At 40.0% G+C, this 22265-nt stretch overlaps 1 protein-coding gene across 7 annotated transcripts in view; it reads left to right on the forward strand.

The window, feature by feature from the left end:
- The window catches only part of LOC139462534 (B-cell CLL/lymphoma 9 protein-like), a 144758-nt gene that overhangs the window by 72521 nt on the left and 49972 nt on the right, over positions 1–22265 (forward strand). For all 7 annotated transcript variants that reach the window (XM_071244322.1, XM_071244323.1, XM_071244324.1 and 4 more), the window contains 3 exons: positions 5441–5535; positions 13147–13261; positions 13965–14060. In XM_071244322.1, the coding sequence (XP_071100423.1) occupies positions 5441–5535; positions 13147–13261; positions 13965–14060 (306 nt within the window). The remainder of the gene's footprint in view (positions 1–5440; positions 5536–13146; positions 13262–13964; positions 14061–22265) is intronic.

Genomic DNA, 22265 nt, shown 5'->3' on the forward strand with positions numbered 1-22265 from the left:
CCATCTGGGACAGCCAAGTTCTTAGAGTTTATTTATGAGAACCTGTCACTGAAGACAAGATTTAGGGGCTGGAATTGGAAAGTGCTCATGAAAATGTCTGTGTCTGTGGAATTATTGGTCTATTGGGATGGTCAGTGGAGTGAGTGAGAGTGGTGATTTTGTCTGGATCAGACAAACCAACACAATGTTGGAAATCTGCTGGCATGATTTTGAGTTCACTGCTGAGATTGAACAAATGTTTCAGGAGATCTTAAATGTTTTATGACCACTGTTCACACTTAACGTTCCAATCAAAGAAGTCAAAGAACAGATTCATGGCATAACAGAGGGAAAATATATATATACATATATATAGATATATATATATGGAATTTACCAGTCTTTTTATGTAACTCAAGTTTGTATTCGAAATTAAATAACATTTTATATAAAATAACCATGAACGTTGTTGGGAGTGATAAGGGTTGGCCTGACCTTTGATTTAGTACGAGGATGAAGCTTAAGTTATCCTACACTACTTGATTACTTGATTTATTAGATGTCCTTCCTGTCTATATGTGTCATTCATGCTTTGTAAAGTCGTATGGATATCATAAACATATAATGGGCTGCGGATAGTCTGGTGGTGAAGGTGTTCGCTAGTTTCATGACAGGGGTTTGATTCCCACTTCTAATGTATGAAGCCCATCCTTGTGTTACATGCTCTGATAGGGCTGGAATAGTGCTAAAAGTGGAGTAAAACTTCACTCATTCACTCACTCACTCCATCGAGTCTTAACATTGCAGTGCATCTGTTCTCTGGGGAATAAAATCAGTCTTAAAAATTTATTATTATTATTATTATTATTATTATTATTATTATTATTACTCAAACAAACCAATGTTTTAAATGAACAACAGATAGCTCTTAATTGTAATAAAGAAGTTGTTCATCCATAAATTGCTTATCCTTACTTAACAGATATGTGATCGTTTGCATGTAGTGTTATAAGGAAAGTGTCAGTACGTTGTGCATCATCAAAGGTTTGTTGTATGCTGCTAATCGACAGTGTGTGGTCACTGATTGGTGAGTATGCAGAGCCCGAAATATCCACTCATCCTCTCGTCTTGACGAGAGGCAGCATGTGTCGGATGAGAAAGAAGTGAACTAACACTCGTCCTACTGGGCGAGTACATATTTAAATCCTATAAAATCATCTCCAATCGTTTTCAAAACAATATGGAGGATAACTTCCAACCTGAAATATGTTGTCACATCTCGTAATTCTTAGTAATAATAATGAACTACATATTGCTTATACCATACATAGACGGTATACTTTGCAACTGTCTGTCTGCTGAAGGAATGAATAGAAAGTGAGTTTGCGCAGCGGGGCTCAAACTAGTTTTTAAAGGGAGGTATTTAATTTTGTTATTTTTGTTGTAAGTGACGCGTTACTGACGGCTCAAATGTCAAAGCGAAAATGAATGATTTTGTGAGGGAAGTGGTTGATTTTAACAAAGTTTTTAATTGGGGATGGTGGTGTTGATGAGAAACAACATGATTTGATTAACAAATAGGCTGAAAAAAGGAAATTTTGTCAAAAGCAGTATGACTGTAAGAAACAAAAACAAGTGCAAGGCGCATGGTTGAGATAGTTTGCATGGGCAGAGATGAACGTACATGGCAGTGACTGTGAATTATTTTGTACTGTCTGTTGTAAATATCCCCAACTCAAAGGTTGATTACAGAATATGATAATAACTGAGAACATAAAACTGTATAAAATTTAAAAGGGCAAGTGAAAATTTAGCAGGACGAGTACAAAATAATATCTACTTGCCCTATAGGACAAGTTGGGTTTAAGAAATGTTTCGAGCACTGTTATGGATGGCACTTTATAGATTGTATCATCTGTAAACAGCTCCTGTGTGACACATTGACAGTGTGTCATCACTGATTCGTGCTTATACGTAACACTTTATAGATTGTATCAGCTGTATACAGCTCCTGTGTGACACATTGACAGTGTGTCATCACTGATTAGTGCATATACGTAACACTGTATAGATTGTATCAGCTGTATACAGCTCCTGTGTGACACATTGACAGTGTGTCATCACTGATTAGTGCTTATATGTAACACTGTATAGATTGTATCAGCTGTATACAGCTCCTGTGTGACACATTGACAGTGTGTCATCACTGATTAGTGCATATACGTAACACTGTATAGATTGTATCAGCTGTATACAGCTCCTGTGTGACACATTGACAGTGTGTCATCACTGATTAGTGCATATACGTAACACTGTATAGATTGTATCAGCTGTATACAGCTCCTGTGTGACACATTGACAGTGTGTCATCACTGATTAGTGCATATACGTAACACTGTATAGATTGTATCAGCTGTATACAGCTCCTGTGTGACACATTGACAGTGTGTCATCACCGATTAGTGCCTATACGTAACACTGTATAGATTGTATCAGCTGTATACAGCTCCTGTGTGACACATTGACAGTGTGTCATCACTGATTAGTGCTTATACGTAACACTGTATAGAGTGTCAGCTGTATACAGCTCCAGTGTGACACATTGACAGTGTGTCACCACTGATTAGTGCTTATACGTAACACTGTATAGAGTGTGTCAGCTGTATACAGCTCCTGTGTGACACATTGACAGTGTGTCATCACTGATTAGTGCTTATACGTAACACTATATAGAGTGTGTCAGCTGTATACAGCTCCTGTGTGACATATTGACAGTGTGTCATCACTGATTAGTGCCTATATGTAACACTGTATAGATTGTATCAGCTGTATACAGCTCTGGTGTGATACTGATGCCACTTTATAGACTGTATCACAGATCCAGAGCACAAATGTCCCCTGTTCCGCCTGACTGACCTCCACATTTCCACCTGAATCCGTTACAGATCACTTGTGCCATTGTATCGCCGCATGTAAACAACCGTTGTTACCAGGCTAACTAGATCAAATCTCAATCAGGAAATTTGATATTGTAGCTTTATGCTGTGCGGCCATTATCGTAAACACTGTAGGTCTATTTACTATTTGTCTTCAGGTGTTTGTTTGGGTAATAGGCTGTCCTGTTCTGCCTGGACTGGAAGCCATGTACAATAATGCAACAGATTTGATCTGATTGAATCTATTCGGCCCTGGTTTTACCACTGTTGGGGTTAATGTTTGGTGTTGAACTAGGGTTACTCTGCAGGAAACTAGACTAGGGCCAATTGGAAGTCTTAGCAAATTTGATTCAGGTCATTCAACATTCACTGTTTGACTGTAAACTTAAACTATGATGTATACTACTTGAAAAAAGTTAAGGAACACCCATTCTTTCATATCATTATTGTTAATGTGTCATGCCATCACAAATTAACTACAACAACCTGAAAGAATCAGGTGTTCTTTAACTTCTTTTGAGTAGTATATAATCAGTCTTGCAGTTGTATGTAAGGACCACTATTTAAAAAACATTCTAGACATCCTTAAAAAAACCATTAAGTTATTTGATTACAGCGTCTACAAGAAAAAATTGTGTTATTTAAAGCAGTGATTGAAAAATGATCCTCTATGTAACAAAAATCCCTGCCCTCAGGAAACTAAATGGTGGCTCCCTCACCCAAAATAAACAAATATGAGGTGTCATTTTGACCCAAGTCACAATTTACATCCCCATTAAGTCTCAGGACATTTGTATATTTGTTAGGCCTCTCTTTCATTGAATACAGAAAGAGAGGGAGAGTTCTTGAGTCCAATTGGGACAGAGTTCCACAGTGAAGGACCACAGTATGTGAAAGATCTTTGTCCGCAGGTCTTGACACTGATTCGGAACAGAGAGATTAAGTGCTTCTGGGCTTCACAAAAGAGCAGAACATCTGATTTGCATCACGTTAGAATTTCCTCCTATTGTAACATGGCACATCGTGATAGACCTGAAATAGTGGATAGAGGGATGATAAACCTCACTCACTCACCATTCACTGTTGATTCTTAGTGTCAATCTTGAAAAGCCTTGAAAATCACCAAATAGCCTTGGGAGCCTTGAATTTGTACAAATTAACAGACTAAGGTTAATAATTCAACTAAAAGAAATTTTGTACACCTTGAATATTAGTGTTCCTTATCTGAGGGTCCTGAAGTAAAATTTAGGGTACTTTTTCATTAAGCAGTAGATTTTCTTCTTTTTCTATAAAATCGTCACGAAAAATTCCTTAATCGGCCATGGAGGGACATGGAACTTTTAATTCTGCTTTCGTTTCATCCTGACAATTCATATTTTTAATACATGGTAAAATCTCAAATCGCTCAACATTCTAGACTGGTCCCCTGCGTCAGTTGCGCAGGTCTTGAAGACAGACTGTTTTTTACCACTTTAATCATTTTACGATAAGCAGTAAATTATTTATTTACTTTAAGCAGTTATTTTTGGGTATTTTACGATAAAAAAGATGAATTTTACGTTTACGATAGTGTGTTACGTTAAGCATTAAAACCCATCACGACCCTCATATCTGTATGAACCTGTAGCACAAAAGACCTTGGTTTGACTCCTAATATATACTTCTCAAAAGAATTACGGTAAAGAACATCCAATTCTTTCATATAACTACAGTTACTCTGTCCTGTAGTTATTCTGCCCTGTCATACAGATTAACCATCGTAATGTGAGATAATTGGGTGTTCTTTTCCTGCTTTTGAGTCGTATACATCTGCAGTATCCCATCATGGTTTGGTTTGAATGTTTGTAAAAGCACCGTGAAAAGTACCTTCATTTCGTCTCTTGCTGCATGCTTGTGTTGATCACCATGGGATCACATCTTACTCCTGATGATCATGACATGGCTGATGGGTTGTTGTTTAAGACAACGCAATTCCATGTGCAGAGTCACCTCCCTTGGGCACGCCAGAAACCCATGATTGTGGGTTCGAATCCCGGTTCGCCCCGATTATGTTTCTTGGTTTGTCATCACCATACCCATGCTCTGGGTTTTGGCAAAGTGGTAAACCTCTTAGAACTGCATCACTTGACTTTCCTCCCAAATTGAGCTGACATGCCGTGATACAAATGGAATACTGTTAAAAACAGTGTTAACACAACTCGCTCACTCACTCATAGCGGCATTTGAATGAACATTTGGACAGTAATTTGCAAATTTAAAGTAGTGCCTATATTTTTTACCATTTCATAGGTATGAGTTACTTACTGTTAAAGATACAGAAATACATACACTTGAAATGACTTTCAAAGTAAAGGTCAGCAGGGGAAGACAAAGTATGTGGCCTTTAAAAAAATTGTTTTTGTATATTTAAATCCGTAGACACATTTTCAGATATATAAAGCTTGAAATATCAAATTATTCCTCATAATATGGTATAAATAGCTAAGTTCTGCCACATGATTGATGTTTTTGTGATGGTATTTCAGGATTTAGAAGAGGTGGTGGTTGAGAAGGCGAGCGTTGTGTATGATGATGTGTTGACCAGACTTCTGAGGTACTCGCTCGATGACAACAACATATTGTAAGTATAAAATAGGAATTCGTACTTGTGATTCAGATGTCATTATTTCAGGGAAACCGCCTCCGTGTTCTAGTGGGAGAGTGGAAGGTCGGGGGGTACTTGTTGTAACCCTGCCTGGCGCTTGGCATAAAGGGGTTAAAACAAGGACTGGTAAGTTAAAACACAGTATACAGTGTCTGAGATGGGTATTTATGTTAAACTGTGGCATGCTCTCTCATTGGGCTAGCACTATAAGTCGGTATTAGTCCAGACTAATACAAGCAGCCACATACACACACATGCATGTATGTCGCTATATAAAGTTAATTATCTTGAACATGGCTTTAAACCCCATTTCACCTCACCTCACCTCACCTCACCTCACCTCACCTCACCTCACCTCACCTCACCGTTATTTCAGGGAAGACTTTACGAAAGAGCTGTGTGCAGATGTAAAAATTATTTTTCAAGTAAATTTGCAAGGTAATAGTTACCGATAGTGTGAAGAGTCGAATCTGTGACAGATTTTTTCAAGAATTAGTCAGCAATGTCTTTGTTACTGTGAAGAGATTCTGGTTTCTGTGGCAACTGACTGTAGAATGCCCACTCGAACATGTATTCATTCACAAGCTTACTTATGAAGGTTGATTGATATGTTCTGAGCCTCACATAGAAGGAACTGCTTAATAGTAACATCTTTTGTTGCGAACATTCCTCGTGTCATAGAGGTATATCCACAAAAACTTGTCAATTCAGCAAATAATTTCACTGTGACTAGTCAGTAAAATAAGCAGGATCTTTGTGCGATCTTTGGAAAATGGACAAACCTGAGGAACGAGCAGTGAACAAGTACTTGCAAAAGACCAAACACCTTTCATGAACATAGGAGTACAACACAGCGTGGCAGGGAGAGCCTGTAAGGCCTCTGTTTCAACAACACCAGAAATGATGCAGAGAATCCATGATATGGTGATGACTGGCAGTGGACTGGACATCATATTGCCAGTTCAGTTGACTTTTCGCAGAAGAGAGTAAATTCCATTATTACTGAAACTTACTGGCTTGTTTGGTGCCGAAGCTTCTAACATCTGATCAAATACTCATCACAACCTGTCTTGTTATAAGCTTGCTCTGTTTGAAGCTGATTCAGAAAGGTTCTTGCAATGATTTGTGACGATGGATGAACCAGGGGTTCATCAAGCAACAATTGAAACAGTGGAAGCATTTGCCATCTCCAACACCAAATAAAATAAAGACATTTCTATGAGCTGGAAAGGGTATGGCTTCCGTGACAGAGGAGGGAGACATCATGGTGGACTAGCTTCAAAAGGCCAGACAATAAACAGAACCTATTTTGCTGCATTTCTACTGCAATTACGGGATAAAATTGACCCTAAAGAGATGTTGGAAGTTAAGAAAAGGTGTGCTCTTACTCAGTGAGGATCCGAACTTACCAATCAGTCCTCTTGGCTCTCTTCCTGTCTTACTCCCTCACTCTTTTGCCAAAGGGCAAAGACATGCATCGCCTCAGGCTTTCCTCCCGTATTATGCTGATACAAAGCCGTGTTTAATCACCCACCCACACACTCACTGCCTGGCCACTCACTCACTCACTCACCCACTCTCCCGGCAGACACTCACTCACCCACTCAACCACTCAACCACCTGGTCACTCACTCACCCACCCACTCTCCCGGCAGACACTCACTCACCCACTCAACCACTCAACCACCTGGTCACTCACTCACTCACCCACTCTCCCGGCAGACACTCACTCACCCACTCAACCACTCAACCACCTGGTCACTCACTCACTCACCCACTCTCCCGGCAGACACTCACTCACCCACTCAACCACTCAACCACCTGGTCACTCACTCACCCACCCACTCTCCCGGCAGACACTCACTCACCCACCCTCTGACTTGCCCTACCACCTTCCCGGCAGACCCTCACCAACCACCCTGTCGGTGGCCACTCTCTCATTTGCCCCTTCCCTTCTCCTCCTCTTCCCCCTCCCTCCCCCCCTCCCTCCACACTCAATCACACAATTAATCAATCAATCAATCAATTAGGTGGTCTTCAGCAACCCTAACCGGATTGGGTGATCAAGCTCGCAGACTTTGTTGATCCATGTCATCGTATCCCCAGTTGTGTCAATCACTGGATTGTCTGGTCCAGACTTTATTATTTACAGACCACCGTCATATTAATGGAATATTGCTGAGTGCAGCATTAAACAACAAACAAAACCCACTCACTCACTTGCCCACTCACTTGCCCACTCACTTGCCCACTCACTCACTCACTCACTCACTCACTCACTCACTCACTCACTAACACGCCTAATACTGCCGACAATGCATGATGCTCGAGATAGTGGATGGGTTCTCACATTTCCCGGATCTACCACTGGGGTATTTGTACAGAAAGGTAGAGTGCAACGAGGTCAGACAGAGTATCTTAAATCCACATCACCCCCCTCCTCACACCATGTTCAAGTTAAAAACAAGTCAGTGGGTCCTTTTAACTTCATAGTTAATGTTATATAATCTAAGGTGTCCTGAAATTGAAAGTAGCTGCAAACTTCTCATGATCTCCCTTGAATTTGAAATTTCATAATACTGCATTACACATATGCAGATTGTAAGGTATTTCATTGGGTATCAAAATGACAGGAGCCAATCAGAACGTGCTTTACTTATGAGGAAGCCCCTGTAGAGAGGATGTTATCACACTGCAGATACAAGCCAGGATTACAATGATGGATCGGTCTGTGTTTGCCTTGTTTACAAGATGCCTCTATTTTAGAATATTTGTGTTAACAATTTTCGCTCATACATTTTCTGCTGTCAAATTGCATTTGGTACTCAGTTTATCATCCAGGTTCATCAGTACATGTGCATTATTTTTCTGTGTTCCGTCATATTTTGTTGTTACAATAAGGAAAACAACTCATTTTTCTTACGAAAACGTAAACCCCTATTATATCAATGCCTAAAACCTTTTTTTCGTCTGTCATCACACTATAAAATCTTAGATATTTTTTCAACAGAAGTCCTCTTCAATGTCAGCTATCCATAATAAGTTATGCAAGTAATAGTATTTTGCTGCCTTGGTCTCTTGCGCATGCGTAAGGCAGGGAAAACTTCACTTCTTTGCTGCATCAGCCATCCCAGATGCAGAATATTGGGAAGGTGGGTGGGATTATTCCTGATGTCATTGAGATGGTATTCTTTGAATTATTAATAATAATAACTATTGTTCGATGAGGTTCTGCTGATAAGATATTTAGGCTGACGTTGAAAATGTTCACCTGACTTTCCACATTGGAAGTTCTTCAGAGTCACTTTCAAGATTATCCGGTATAAATCTCCAATCTATTTTGATACATACCTGGACCCAATCGCCACCATAGCTTCGTTTTGGAAGTGACATCACAACCTCAATGTTCATATCTTTACTTAGTGCAGAATGTCTTTCACTCATCAGAGAACGTGATTGGATAACTAGTTTTAGATTTGTGTCATTGGACTTCGGCTCAGTTACTCATGCATTATACCCGACACCTATCTGCAATTTTTGTTTAATGTTACTAATAGAGCCGCATATGAAGCATCACTATTTTGAAAATAGGGCGATAAAGCTCAAAATAAGCCAAAACACTACCCCACTTGTATTAGTATGATTTAGTATAATGACAAGTTGAAATTGAAAGCAACGCATAAACGTAGAAAATTTGACATCAACATCAAAAAAGTAATCGAAAATAGAAGTTCCAAATTCGTGCGCGACAAGCTCATCACTGACATCCCTTGAAGACACATTTCAGCGAAATGTATTTTGTATCTACTTTTGTAATTAAACATTGCATTTACTTACGAAAGCATTTAATTCAAGCCGTTGGGTGGGGGGCAAGCCCCCCATCCCATCTATTATTTTAGCAAGGCGACAAAAATGGCGTCAGAAAAACATGGAAACTGTCACTAAGAAATGAGCTCATGCACATCCCTTACCAAAATGGCAAAAGGTGTCTGGTAATCTGCTTTCTTTCCGAATGGAGGTTTGATACACTGGACAGACAATTGATGATGAATGAGCCAATGCCTCATATTTCCCCAAAAGTTAAATGATTTGAAAAATAATTGAGTTAGGTGAAGTAATATTGTCCGTCTGTGACTTTGGCCACTAGTCCAAAGCACAAGTATGTTAGAAATGCTCTAGGCCCCAGTAAGCTCATCTAAGATAATTATTTGAGAATGATTGTAAGAGGAAACTCCTGGCTGGTATTTGGCACAAATTGTATTGTTATGAATTCATTATAATGTTATGAAAATGCCACCAATGTTACAGAATTCTGAAGGCGTGTTAGGGCTTTAATGAAGCAGGGAGATGTAGCATGGAAGATTCCTATGAAACCCACTGTTTCTCTCTTTCCGTCAACAATGCTCATCGGCTTTCTTTAACATGGAGGAAGCTCACCTTTCATTGCCTAACTGATGTGGCTTAAAAAAGATTTATTTTGTATAATCGTATTGTTTTGATCCATATGTCATGTCCAAAAAATGCCTTGCCGAATACAGTTATGCACCGCAGATTAAAATTCAACTTAAAATTATAGTAATTAATCTCATTTAGAAAGTTTCGGAAAAAGAGGATTGAAATGTTGATTGTGAACCAATGCCAGTTTAGGGGAGTGAATCAAATTCTTATTCCGCAAGTAAATTGGAATGCAGCTTGTTAATTATATGCTGTGAAAACGTGATCATTATTCTTAAACATAGACACAAGCAGAGGCTCAGTGATAAAATGGTTTTGAAGTATCCCTTTACTGAATTTCGATTCCAACCAGTTGAAAAAAAAACGCTCCCTGATTTAAATCTGAAATTTCTAGCCTGCACATTCCCGAAGGTTGAAAGCGGCAGTGTATAGAGAAGACACATAGGATTTGTCTACAACAAATTCCAGGAATCATTCTGACCGATTCCAAAATTATTCTGATTTGAATCTGCAGAATTTGAAAGAAATAGGAGCGTTATTCCCCAAAGTTAGGACAAGCAGTGTTGATGGACGAGGAAGGGCTCTGGAGGCTGGCTATACTGCCGGTAATCTAATCATGTTCGTATTTGTGGGGGAATCGATGGCACACAAGCAAAAAGTATTTAATATGGCGAGGACGGTTTCGTAATCAGCGTCTCATTTGCTTAAGTCTTGGAGAGCTGGAGCGCGGGTGGAAATGTCACCATTGTTCAAGCAGTAGAAGTGTGTGGGATGTACTGGAGAATAAGGCAGAATAATTGGAGCCCGTCAGGCAATTTTAGACATTGTATTCTCTTTTATTTCATTATGCATATGCATGCTAATATGATAGATAACTGTCACAGGTGCTGTATGGATGTAATATTAGCTGTGGTTATTCTTGTTGATTTTGCTTAATTAACTAACAGACTGTTAATGGAATTGATATTTGATGTCAAAGTGTTTTGAATATTCTAGTGTTTATTTCATACATGTGATTCTTATACATAGGTTATCTGTGACAGTACGAAATAGCACTGCATGTGTCATACAGTACAATATAGCACTACATGGGTGATACAGTACCATATAGCACTACATGGGGGTTACAGTACCATATAGCACTACACAGGTGATGCAGTACCATATAACACTTCATGGGTCATACAGTACCATATAGAACTATATGGGTGGTACAGTGCCATATAGCACTACATGGGTGATGCAGTACCATATAGCACTACACAGGTGATGTAGTACCATATAGCACTACATGAGTGATACAGTACCATAAAGCACTACATGGGTGATACAGTACCATATAACACTGCATGGGTGATGCAGTACCATATAGCACTTCATGGGTGATACTGTACCATATAGCACTACACAGGTGATGCAGTACCATATAGCACTACATGGGTGATACAGTACAATATAGCCCTACATGGGTGATACAGTACCATATAGCATTACATAGGTGATGCAGTACCATATAGCACTACTCAGGTGATGCAGTACCATATAGCACTACATGGGTGATGCAGTACCATATAGCACTACATGGGTGATACAGTACCATATAACACTACATGGGTGATACAGTACCATATAGCACTACATGGGTGATACAGTACCATATAGCACTACATGGGTGATCCAGTATCATGTAAAACTACATGGGTGGTACAGTACCATATAGCACTACACAGGCGATGCAGTACCCTATAGAACTACATGGGTGGTACAGTACCATATAGCACTACATGGGTGATACAGTACGATATAGAACTACATGGGTGGTACAGTACCATATAGCACTACACAGGCGATGCAGTACCCTATAGAACTACATGGGTGGTATAGTACCATATAGCACTACATGGGTGATACAGTACGATATAGAACTACATGGGTTTAACAGTACCCTATAGAACTACACAGGTGATACAGTACCATATAGCACTACATGGGTGATACAGTACCATATAGCACTAGATGATACAGTATGATATAGAACTACATGGGTTTTACAGTACCCTATAGAACTACACAGGTGATACAGTACCACATAGCACCAGGTGACACAGTACCATTCAGCACTCTATGGGTGGTACAGTTACATATAGCAAATAAATGTTTACTCTCTTGATTTAATATTAATTTTTATAATATACACAGATAGTCATGATGAAGTTATGGTTGGCTTGATAAGGACCAGTGGGATTCTGATATCCTGAAATTTGGCGAAGTGAATTTCAGTTGTGGGCACTTTACACACATGTGGGTGCAGTAAACCTTTCCGAGAATTATTCCTGCTTATGATCTGATAGAACACCTAGCAAAAGCTGCCTAGTCAGTGTTGATGTACTGTTTTATGATGTGATAGAACACCTAGCAGAAGCTGCCTAGTCAGTGTTGATGTACTGTTTTATGATGTTATAGAACACCTAGCAGAAGCTGCCTAGTCAGTGTTGCTGTACTGTTTTATGATGTGATAGAACACCTAGCAGAAGCTGCCTAGTCAGTGTTGCTGTACTGTTTTATGATCTGATAGAACTCCTAGCAGAAGCTGCCTAGTCAGTTTTGCTGTACTGTTTTATGATCTGATAGAACTCCTAGCAGTAGCTGCCTAGTCAGTGTTGCTGTACTGTTTTATGATCTGATAGAACACCTAGCAGAAGCTGCCTAGTCAGTGTTGCTGTACTGTTGTGTGTCATGTTGGTACTCTGGGATTACAGCAGGCGCATGAGGGACAAAGATGTTTTTGCTGTTCACCTGTTAATTACTTTGGATGACCTTATGCTTTAGACTAAAGGTAAACATATTGAAATAGGTAAATATTTTATCTTCCTACCTGAATTTACATAGTATTGTTGCCTGAAACAAGCCCTGTGCGCAGTGTATCATGACGAATTAATCATCGAAGTAGTTGTGAATTTCCACCTAATATTTCTCCTTCCTTTCCCTTTTCTTCCTCTTCCGTCTCTACTACCTTCCTTTTACTTCCTTCACTCCATCTTTACTTCCTCCTGCCATTTCCAGAACGTGCCAAGGATATGCCATTTCTTACACTGAATCAGCCCATGCAACTTCATTCATTTTCCATTTCAGGATTTCCAATTTTGAAAGTTCCCTGTCCAAGTTGATCTCTGAGAAAGATGAAAAAGATGAAAATCACAACCTGCTGAAATCAGGAAGTCTTTCTGACAGCTCTCCAGAAGAAAAGGTGAGAGAAGACTTGAGTCTGTATTTCTGGGATCTTCATTGGGAGGATGATATTACAGTTTAGGCTATATATTCATCTTTCAACAGGCCTAGTGGTAGAGCATCTGCCCAGAAAGCAGAAGGTTGGTGGTTTGAATACCGACCAGGTCATACCAAAATACATTACAAGATGGTACTTGTTGTTTCCCTGCCTCATAAGGGATAAAACAAAGGGTGGTTGGATCGGAGTCAGTTTTCTGTGTCTCATTGGGGAATCCATGCAGCATGATATCTTAATGGGCTAGCATTACAATACTGACTTGTGTATCACAATTGCCAGAATTGATGCTTGTGATATCGATCACTTGATTATCTGGTCCAGAACTGATTATTTACAGACCACCGTCATATAGCTGGAATATTGCTGAGTGCGGCATAAGACAACAAATAAACAACTAACACATCAGCCAGCCTTTTTTAAACGTGGTGTTGTGAGTGTGGCACTGTCTCTAGCACCAGTGTGTGTACACATAACAGTTGTTATTTGATTCCCACGTTGTGTACAATGATTTAGCCCCATGTCTGGTGTCCCTGGCCGTTTATTGCTGAAATATTGTGACAGCAGCGTAAAAGCACTTGTGCACTCATCCAATATACCACATGCAGGTGATGTACAAACTCCATCTTGTCAAGGGAGATAACCCAGTAGTCTTGTTTGTCTCTAGCTTCGAGTGGTCAAGTGGGTGGTGGACGAGGCCTTTAGGAGGAAGGGGGAGGATTTAGAGGACTTTCTGAATGATCACTACACTCCAGATCAGCTGGTAAGTAATTTGCCTCTTTATAAGCAATGAAATCAAGTCGGTCTGTATCCTGAGGGATCCCGAAGAGATTCCAGGTTACAGTTGGTCCACAGGAACCAGGGCTGGGAGGGGGAACTCGGGTTCCTGGGTCCGGTGGTCCTGAATAGGACCCGGGTACCCACAGGACTACCCAGAACCGTGGTTAGTCACATGATATATTGTTTCATGACAATAATGATCAAACTCCATGGTTACACTACAAGTCGCTTAATGTTCTCATTTCTTTCTGATTGTGCATGTATGACTTCAGTGTATGCAAGATCAGATCGTTTTAGGCGTGTATCTGAGTAGTTTTTTTACAGGGCTCCTGTGAAACAATTCTCAATTGGACATTTTGTAGCCAACTTAAGACCTACAGCGGGTACCCGGTCGGGGTTGGGTAACAGGGGGTCGGGTACCTGTGTAATACATTTGGACTCTTCCCAGCCCTAGCAGCAACCTATGTTGGTTGTTAAGGGTGACTATATGGTCTTTGTTGATAGTGTGTCATTGTACCCCTGTGGCTTGAATTGCTGCTCATGATATCATATCCTGGTTTGTCTTGTCCAGACTTATTTATTTAGAGTTTGCCGTGATAAAACTAGAATATTACTAAAGTGTAAGTTCTGGCAGTAGACACAAACGTTTAAGCAAAGACACTCAGTATCTAATGGCATGATTATGCTACTAAATATTTGATAGGGAGAATCAGATATGTCACTCTATTTAAATATACTCTTGACACATGGGGATCAGTTTTGTGTATGATGGAGAGATGAATATATCCCTATTTTAGTGGAGTAGTATATACACTTGCATTGAGTTTTAATCTATTGTCCCTCGTCATGAAATAATTGCCCTGCAGAACACAACTGAAGCGACTTAGCCAGCTCCTGTCTCACTGACGGAGTATCTTAATAGGATAATGTATCAAACAATACAATGTGTCTACTTCCTGATGAGAAACAGGTTGTTTAGAAACACTGCAACCATAATTATGTGTATTTAGAATTGCACAAACTTGGGACATAAACTTTATATTCATTGTCAGTATTTGGTCTTAACTGATCTGGCATACGTCTAATCGATTATTCTTTCCTGTCCCTATTGATGATTGTCTGACCATTTGATCAATTGCTCCATCAGTAATCGTTTTATTTCCTATCAAACTTGTCGTAACATGAAAACAGATTCTGTAAAAAATGGTGCATCTAGTAAGGCCTGGCCCGGAGTTGGGTGTCCATCTTCAGGGCATCTGTCTGATACAGTATTGACACCGGCTGTACGCTCTGAAAAGATGCTCTTAAAGGGGGCCTACTCCACAGTCTGGTACTTATTGCCAGGCTTGGTCTAGATCTTGTAATTGGAGCAAAAATTGAAACATAAAGAATGAGTAATATTCAACTGCTGTATTGATATACAAGCTACAATTTGGGTCAGCTGGAATAGGGTGTTCAGCATCATCCTATCTGTGGGCTGGCCTAGTTGGCCTAGGTGGCCAAGTTGTCTAAGGCTCTGCAATTCGCTGTGCAGAGTTGCATCCCTTGGGCATGCCAGAAACCCATGATCTTGGCTTCGAATCCAGGTTCGGCCTATTATGTTTCTAGGTTTGACAGCACCGTGCCCGTGCTTTTCAGTTTCATCGAACTGGTAAATCTCTAAGACCTGAATCTCTTCGGGCTTTCCTCCCACGTAAAGTGGTCATGTTGTGGAATAACTGAAGTACTGTTCAAAGGGGTATTAAACTCAACTCACTCACTCAGTCCCTATATTGTGCCTAGTGGAGTGGGGGGGGGGGGGGGCTTCAGACTTCAAGATATTTTGTGTGTGTGTGTGGGGGGGGGGGGGACCGTGAAGATCCAGGTTAGAATAAGTCTTCAGCTACCCATGCTGGCCGAAAGAGGCGACTAGGCTTGTCATAATAGGCAACAAATGGGTGATCAGGCTCGCTGACTTGGTTGATGACTTGTCATCATATCCCAATTACATAGATTGATGCTCATGACATCAGTCACTGGATTGTCTGGTCCAGACTTGATTATTTACAGACTGCTGTCATATAGCTGGAATATTGCAGAGTGTGGCGTTGAACAACAAACAAACAAATAGTCTCTTGGTCCCAGTCTTATTATTTTTAAACCAATGAGTCGACATTTTTCAAAAAGATTTGGTATAATGCTGTTTCTGGTGACATGTAATTTGCATCTGTTCATGAAATTATGCGGGTGTCTAATGTTGCATTTAACATCCCAATCGTGAGATATGTCTATGTTAAAAGTCAAGAAGCAGCACTTTTGTGCATTATTCATTGCAGTTGAATTCATGTTTTACTGATGCCTGCATTGGATCAGGGACTTCAGATCAGTCAGGAAATACAGAGACGCCTGTTGAGAAGGATGCATTGATAGGATACAATGTATACAATAGGATACAATGATTACCTGCTCACAGTTTTATACAATAGGTTACATTGAGTACTTGCTTACAGTGTTATATAATAGGTTACATTGAGTACTTGCTTACAGTGTTATATAATAGGTTACATTGAGTACTTGTAACTTAGGCAAGTAACTTAATATTTTTTGGTAAGGATTTGTTTTGTGCCGTTTGTACAGATACATGTCTTGTCTAGAGTACAGATATGAACTTACAAACTGTTTCAGTAATTAACACCCGTTTCCTCAGACTATTGTGTAAAATATCTTTAGGAAGTGTTTAAAAAGTCTTATCAATGAGGACAAAGTTCATAGTTATGTGCTTGCTAAGGTGTTGAATATCATTATTTTTTCAAAAGTCTCACCTAGTAATTACTGTGTAACAATACGGAGATATAGTACTGTATCCCGATACAAGGTCCTTGATACAATACATTGATTTACATTCCCTATATCACTATACATACCATACAATGCATTACAAGTTATATTGGTGTCAAAACATGTGAATTATGAAAGAATTTAAATGATGAGCGAAACGGTTGGCCATAAATGGCATAACATTTGCAATGCCCTTTAAGCAATATGTTGGTGATCCATAGTATCCCTTCTTCGATCTCTGAAATTCAAAAACAAATGATTTACCTCAAGGAGAGAGACTGTCAACCTATTAATTGTATCGTACCTATAGTATTAGGATATGTATTGTATCGTACCTATAGTATTGGGATATGTATCATATTGTACCTGTAGTATTGGGATAAGTATCGTATCATATCAAATTGCAACCCACTGTATCGTTACACCTCTACTGGTACTGATGTACAACTGTGGACAACTGTGGACAACTGCAATCCTGCCGCTCAATGAGTGGTTACTCTTGCTTGAGGAAATACAAATATGGACCCAAGGGACATACTGCACAACAATCGGCCATCTAGCTCTATTTCATATTCTGACATTTTATAACACCTCTGAGTCCCATTTACAGTATAATGAAGATATTTGAAAGAAAGGATAGTTTGAAACCACATATGCATGATCCTTGACTCCTTTGTGATATACAGTGAAACCTCATTTATCTACATTCAGTTACCATGGAAACCTGGCCTGTAGAATGTTTACAGTTGAGAACAAATCACCTACTTTGGATGACAATAGTCCTCAGATCCATGTGTTTGAAAGCCAGATGAATGGCATCGGTGAAGCCTTGAATCGCCGGTGGACTCATGGCTTGATCCCAGGCTGTTCATTCTCTTATCTATAATCCTAAAATTTCAAGAGTACGGACATAATGAATTAGAAGTTATTACCCAGCCCCACATGTTATTTTTTCAGACCTGAGAAAATCACTATTGACACTACTGTACACCCAATGTCGTAATTAGATTGTATGAAAAAAAAATTATGTACAAAACTGTCGATACTTTCACATCATATTTATGTAAATTTTGGATGAAAATCTAATAATTAATTGTGACCTAATGTACCCATCATATTTATTATTGTTGTCATTATGTTTTGTGTGTTGATTAACGTCCCTCTCGGCAATAATCCAGCTATATGATGCTGCTATGGATATAGAGGAGCCAGGACAGACAGTCATTGTTGCCATGAAGCAGAGGAAGCAGCAGGCATAGGGTCTCCAAGATCCCACGGACAGCCTTTGAAATACATGCTGCCTGCTGACTACTAAATTGTGCTGAGGACGAGCAAAAATCCAGTGATGGCGTTCTCATTGACTACTACCATTTGGAGGCGATCAATCCAAACAGTTCTCAATGCATCAATTGTGCGACAAACTGGGGCTGAATAAAACTGAAAACCTAAACAGTTAACATTTTGGCTTGTTCTAGCAGGACTACCTGCATACTCTAGGACCAGTGAAATCAGGTTTCAGCTAAAAAAACATGGAATTCAAAGACTGTCTGATGCACAAATCCTTGAGGGTAGGGGGGTGGTGGTCAAGTGTTGAAGTGTCAAACTGTTCACTCTTCACTCTCAAACACCCGTGAATATCCAGATTAGATTTGGTCTTCAACTACCCATACTTGCCGTAAGATGTGACTAATGGGATCAGGTGGTCAGACTCGCTGACTTGGTTGATGCATGTCATTGTATCCCAATTGCGTAGATAGATGCTCAAGATGTCAGTCACTGAATTGTCTGGTCCAATTTTCATTATTTACAGATTGCCGTCAAATTGCTACATTATGTACTGCCAACGATGGTACAATGTTTGAAGGCCAATTTTAGTATCCCTGATGATGTTGTTGCTAGAATATTGCAAGAGGGTTGCAAAACCTCACTCTTTCACTAATTTGTCCTTTATACAGTGGCTGTAGTGAAGGCTAGACATTTGCAGGTTAACATGAAAGAATCGGGTGGTCCTTAACATTTTTTTAGTAGTATATTTAATATATAATATGTGTGTACTTGGTTTCTGATACCTTCATACAGTATCACTTTAAACGGTGTGAAACGTACACACTCACCACCAACAGCTGCCAAAGCAATAATCACTCTCTTTCTTGACGCTAAACCATAGAGATTACTGAAGATCTACTGTTATGAAATTGCTGGGGTTTAATACAAAAACTGCAGTTGTTCAGCACGGTATTGCCTGATATAATAGAAATTCAAATAAACTTACAACCAGACAGGGTGTGCCTTCTAGAAATGTTATTGTAGGGAGATACTCCAGTCTATTTGCTGTTAAATGAGCTGAGCAAATAGAGAAATTCAATTTGAGAATGTGTATCGAACAATAACTCACCTTCAACATGCATCCAGGTAAGTGGAGCCGTTGAAGTTTGTTTCTCTTTCCCGTCCATGACATGCGTCATGTCCAAATGCTTCTTTCATAGGATTCTGATTTATTGTGGAGATTTAAAAAAAATATTTGATGTTGCGTAGACTTTGAATTAAGAGTCTGAATGTTAAGGGTCTGAAAAAATAATTTTTGACTACATGCCCTTGTCCTAGAATGGATCGGGGGGGGGGGGGGGGATTTTATTTTATTTTATTTTATTTTATTTTATTTTATTTTATTTTATTTTATTTTATTTTATTTTATTTTATTTTATTTTATTTTATTTTATTTTATTTCTGAAATATGTTTATGTAAAACAGCTTTTTAATAAGGAAGACAAGACTTATGACAATCGCTTTGTGGAACGGGACTGTGGTCTTGGAATTGACATCAAACTCCTTTGCCTCGCCTATAGATGTCGTCATGGTACCAGTCTCTCTGATTTTCTCATGCCTTACGGTCCTGTACGTGAACTATGTCTATCAAAATTAAAATCTCCTGACAGTCCCTGGCTACAAGCTCCTGTTATGGAAACAACTGCGTGCCAGTCTTGTGGAACACTCTATCCCTTGACATCAAATCATCCAGCAGTCTTATCACTTTTCTATCGAAACTGAAAACACATCTTTTCACCACCTACTATGCCTAAGTTGCAGTTTGTGTTCTTCGTAATGTCTTGTCTTTGTAGTGCTATCAGCATGTTCCAGTGCATGGGATTGGTGCATCAGAATCGTGCCTTTTTAGAAATTATTATTATTATTATTATTATTATTATTATTATTATTGTATTGTAGTATATTTATTATATTATATTAAAACATAATGCTTAATTTTATTCATAGCTTCATTGGTTGATATTGTTGTAGAACAACTGATGTCAGTTCAGGCAGATCAGCAGGTTATGCAGTGAATGATTCTTACTTTGATCTGGAATGGTTGGTTAGCCTAGTGGTTAAAGTTGTCATGTCATAGCCTTGGTTCCATACTTGTTGCTTCTTACCATGATACCCCCATGGTCATTCTGGGTTTGATCTGGTCCCGAGCTACCTGTGCTGGTTGTAATAGGCGACAAGATGAATCGTGTGAACAGACTCTGTCACTTGGTTGATGGGGGCTGTCGTATAGCCAAGTGGTTAAAGCATTCGCTCGTCACGCCGAAGACCCGGGTTCGATTCCTGACATGGGTACAATGTGTGAAGCCCATTTCTGATGTCCCCCGCCGTGATATTGCTTGAATATTGCTAAAAGCGGCGTAAAACCATACTCACTCACTCACTTGGTTGATGGCATGTCATGGTACCCCAATTGCATGGATTGTTACTCACAATATCAATCACTGGATTGTCTACGGACTCAACTTTTTCAGGCCACACACACAAAATGAACACCAATTTGTGATGACATCATTTTGCATCAAGGAGACACCACCTCACTGAGGAGAGCCAGGATTTAGTTTGAAATGACAGTTTATGGCGCTTGTACTGTAGGTGTGCATTTACAAGGCAGTGATTGCATGCAGTTGAGAGGTTTAGCCTGTCTTTGTGGAGTGCGACACTGCCATCCCTACGTGTGCTGCGTTGTGGTCACCTCACTTCATGTGTGTCAGGGCTTGATAAGATAACGATGCACTCCGTTAGGATAAGTAAACATTGCCTTGTCAAAAGCGAAGTTGAAAAGAGGTGTGACCGTGTGATTGTAAGAGGTTAAGTTTTGTGTGAAGCTACCTGCGACAATCATGGACAGCTTCTCTGTCTGTGCTGTGTTTTTACATTCGTTATGAAGGCTGGGCTATTGTTTCGGCTGGCTGAGGATCATTAATGCCACGAATCACCCTCATACCTGGATGAATGGTGGTTGACTGCCCTAGCCACCCGCATGAATTACCTCCCCTTGAAGTGTAAGCAGACGGGCAAACGCAGTCGGTGCTAGTCTGACAGGAGTTGGAAGTGAAGATGTGTGGTGCGGGTTCCCGTCAAGTGATCAGCATATCAAGAAAAGATAGGGCTTTATTGCAATATTGATCCAACCATTACGCTCTGTCAGCCTGTATTCTCACAACCGCCGCCGGCCGCTTGCTCGCCTCGGCTAAATAATACTATTTGCTCTCAATCTCCCTCTGTGGCTGTTTATAGTAAACAGTGTGGTCTTGTCCTATACCCTGCCCAGCCCTGGTGCTTGTACTGACGGGACCCCAGAAGGATCTGACCTCCTGCTGATAGAGATCATCACAACGGCATAGGAGGTAAGGTGCTCACTTCCAGCTTTTCAAAATCAATTGAGGCGAAGGGCTCATTACTGGTGGCGACTCCTTTCCCTCCTACCAGTCAAATGTAATCCAGCCTCGCCTCACTGAGCGCGACTGAAAAGACACATCCTGTCTCAGCGTCTGCCACCAAATCATTGTTAGGACCACTACGACCATGAGCAGAACGTAAGGAACATATTCGGTAAAATTCTTCTCTGGGAGGGATGACAAGCCTACATGTCTCCCATTGTATTGCAGCATGTTAGTCGGAAGTGCTTAACTAGCTGGTTCAAGCACCATACAAGACACACACCGGATTCTGGCACTGGAAACAGCCGCGGAGTTAAATCCCGATACGCATCACTGACTGCTGGACCATGTTCTTAGAATTGATAGTTTGGTGGTTTTTAGTCGTCGCTTTGTTACCATACACACCAAGGTGAATGCTCTCAGGTTGGGTGAACACAGGTTGGAGCTTTTGTCAGGTGCACTTAAGAAGTTTAGAGCCTGCGTCGAGTGTTGTCATTGTGTGCAGTCGTTTTGGTTGACCGTCACAGTTGACTTCATTGAGTAGGCTCTTGTTGACAAGGCAGTCAGCGTGCTCTAGATTAAGTGTTCAAGGCCTTGTCATTGTAAGTTTACCCCTTGCCAGAGGCCTTTTTACATTACAGAAGTAACATCCTTGGGGTGCAATT

This window comes from Haliotis cracherodii, unplaced genomic scaffold, assembly GCF_022045235.1.
Source record: "Haliotis cracherodii isolate W230 unplaced genomic scaffold, xgHalCrac1.p SCAF_15, whole genome shotgun sequence".
NCBI classification, from domain to species: domain Eukaryota; kingdom Metazoa; phylum Mollusca; class Gastropoda; order Lepetellida; family Haliotidae; genus Haliotis; species Haliotis cracherodii.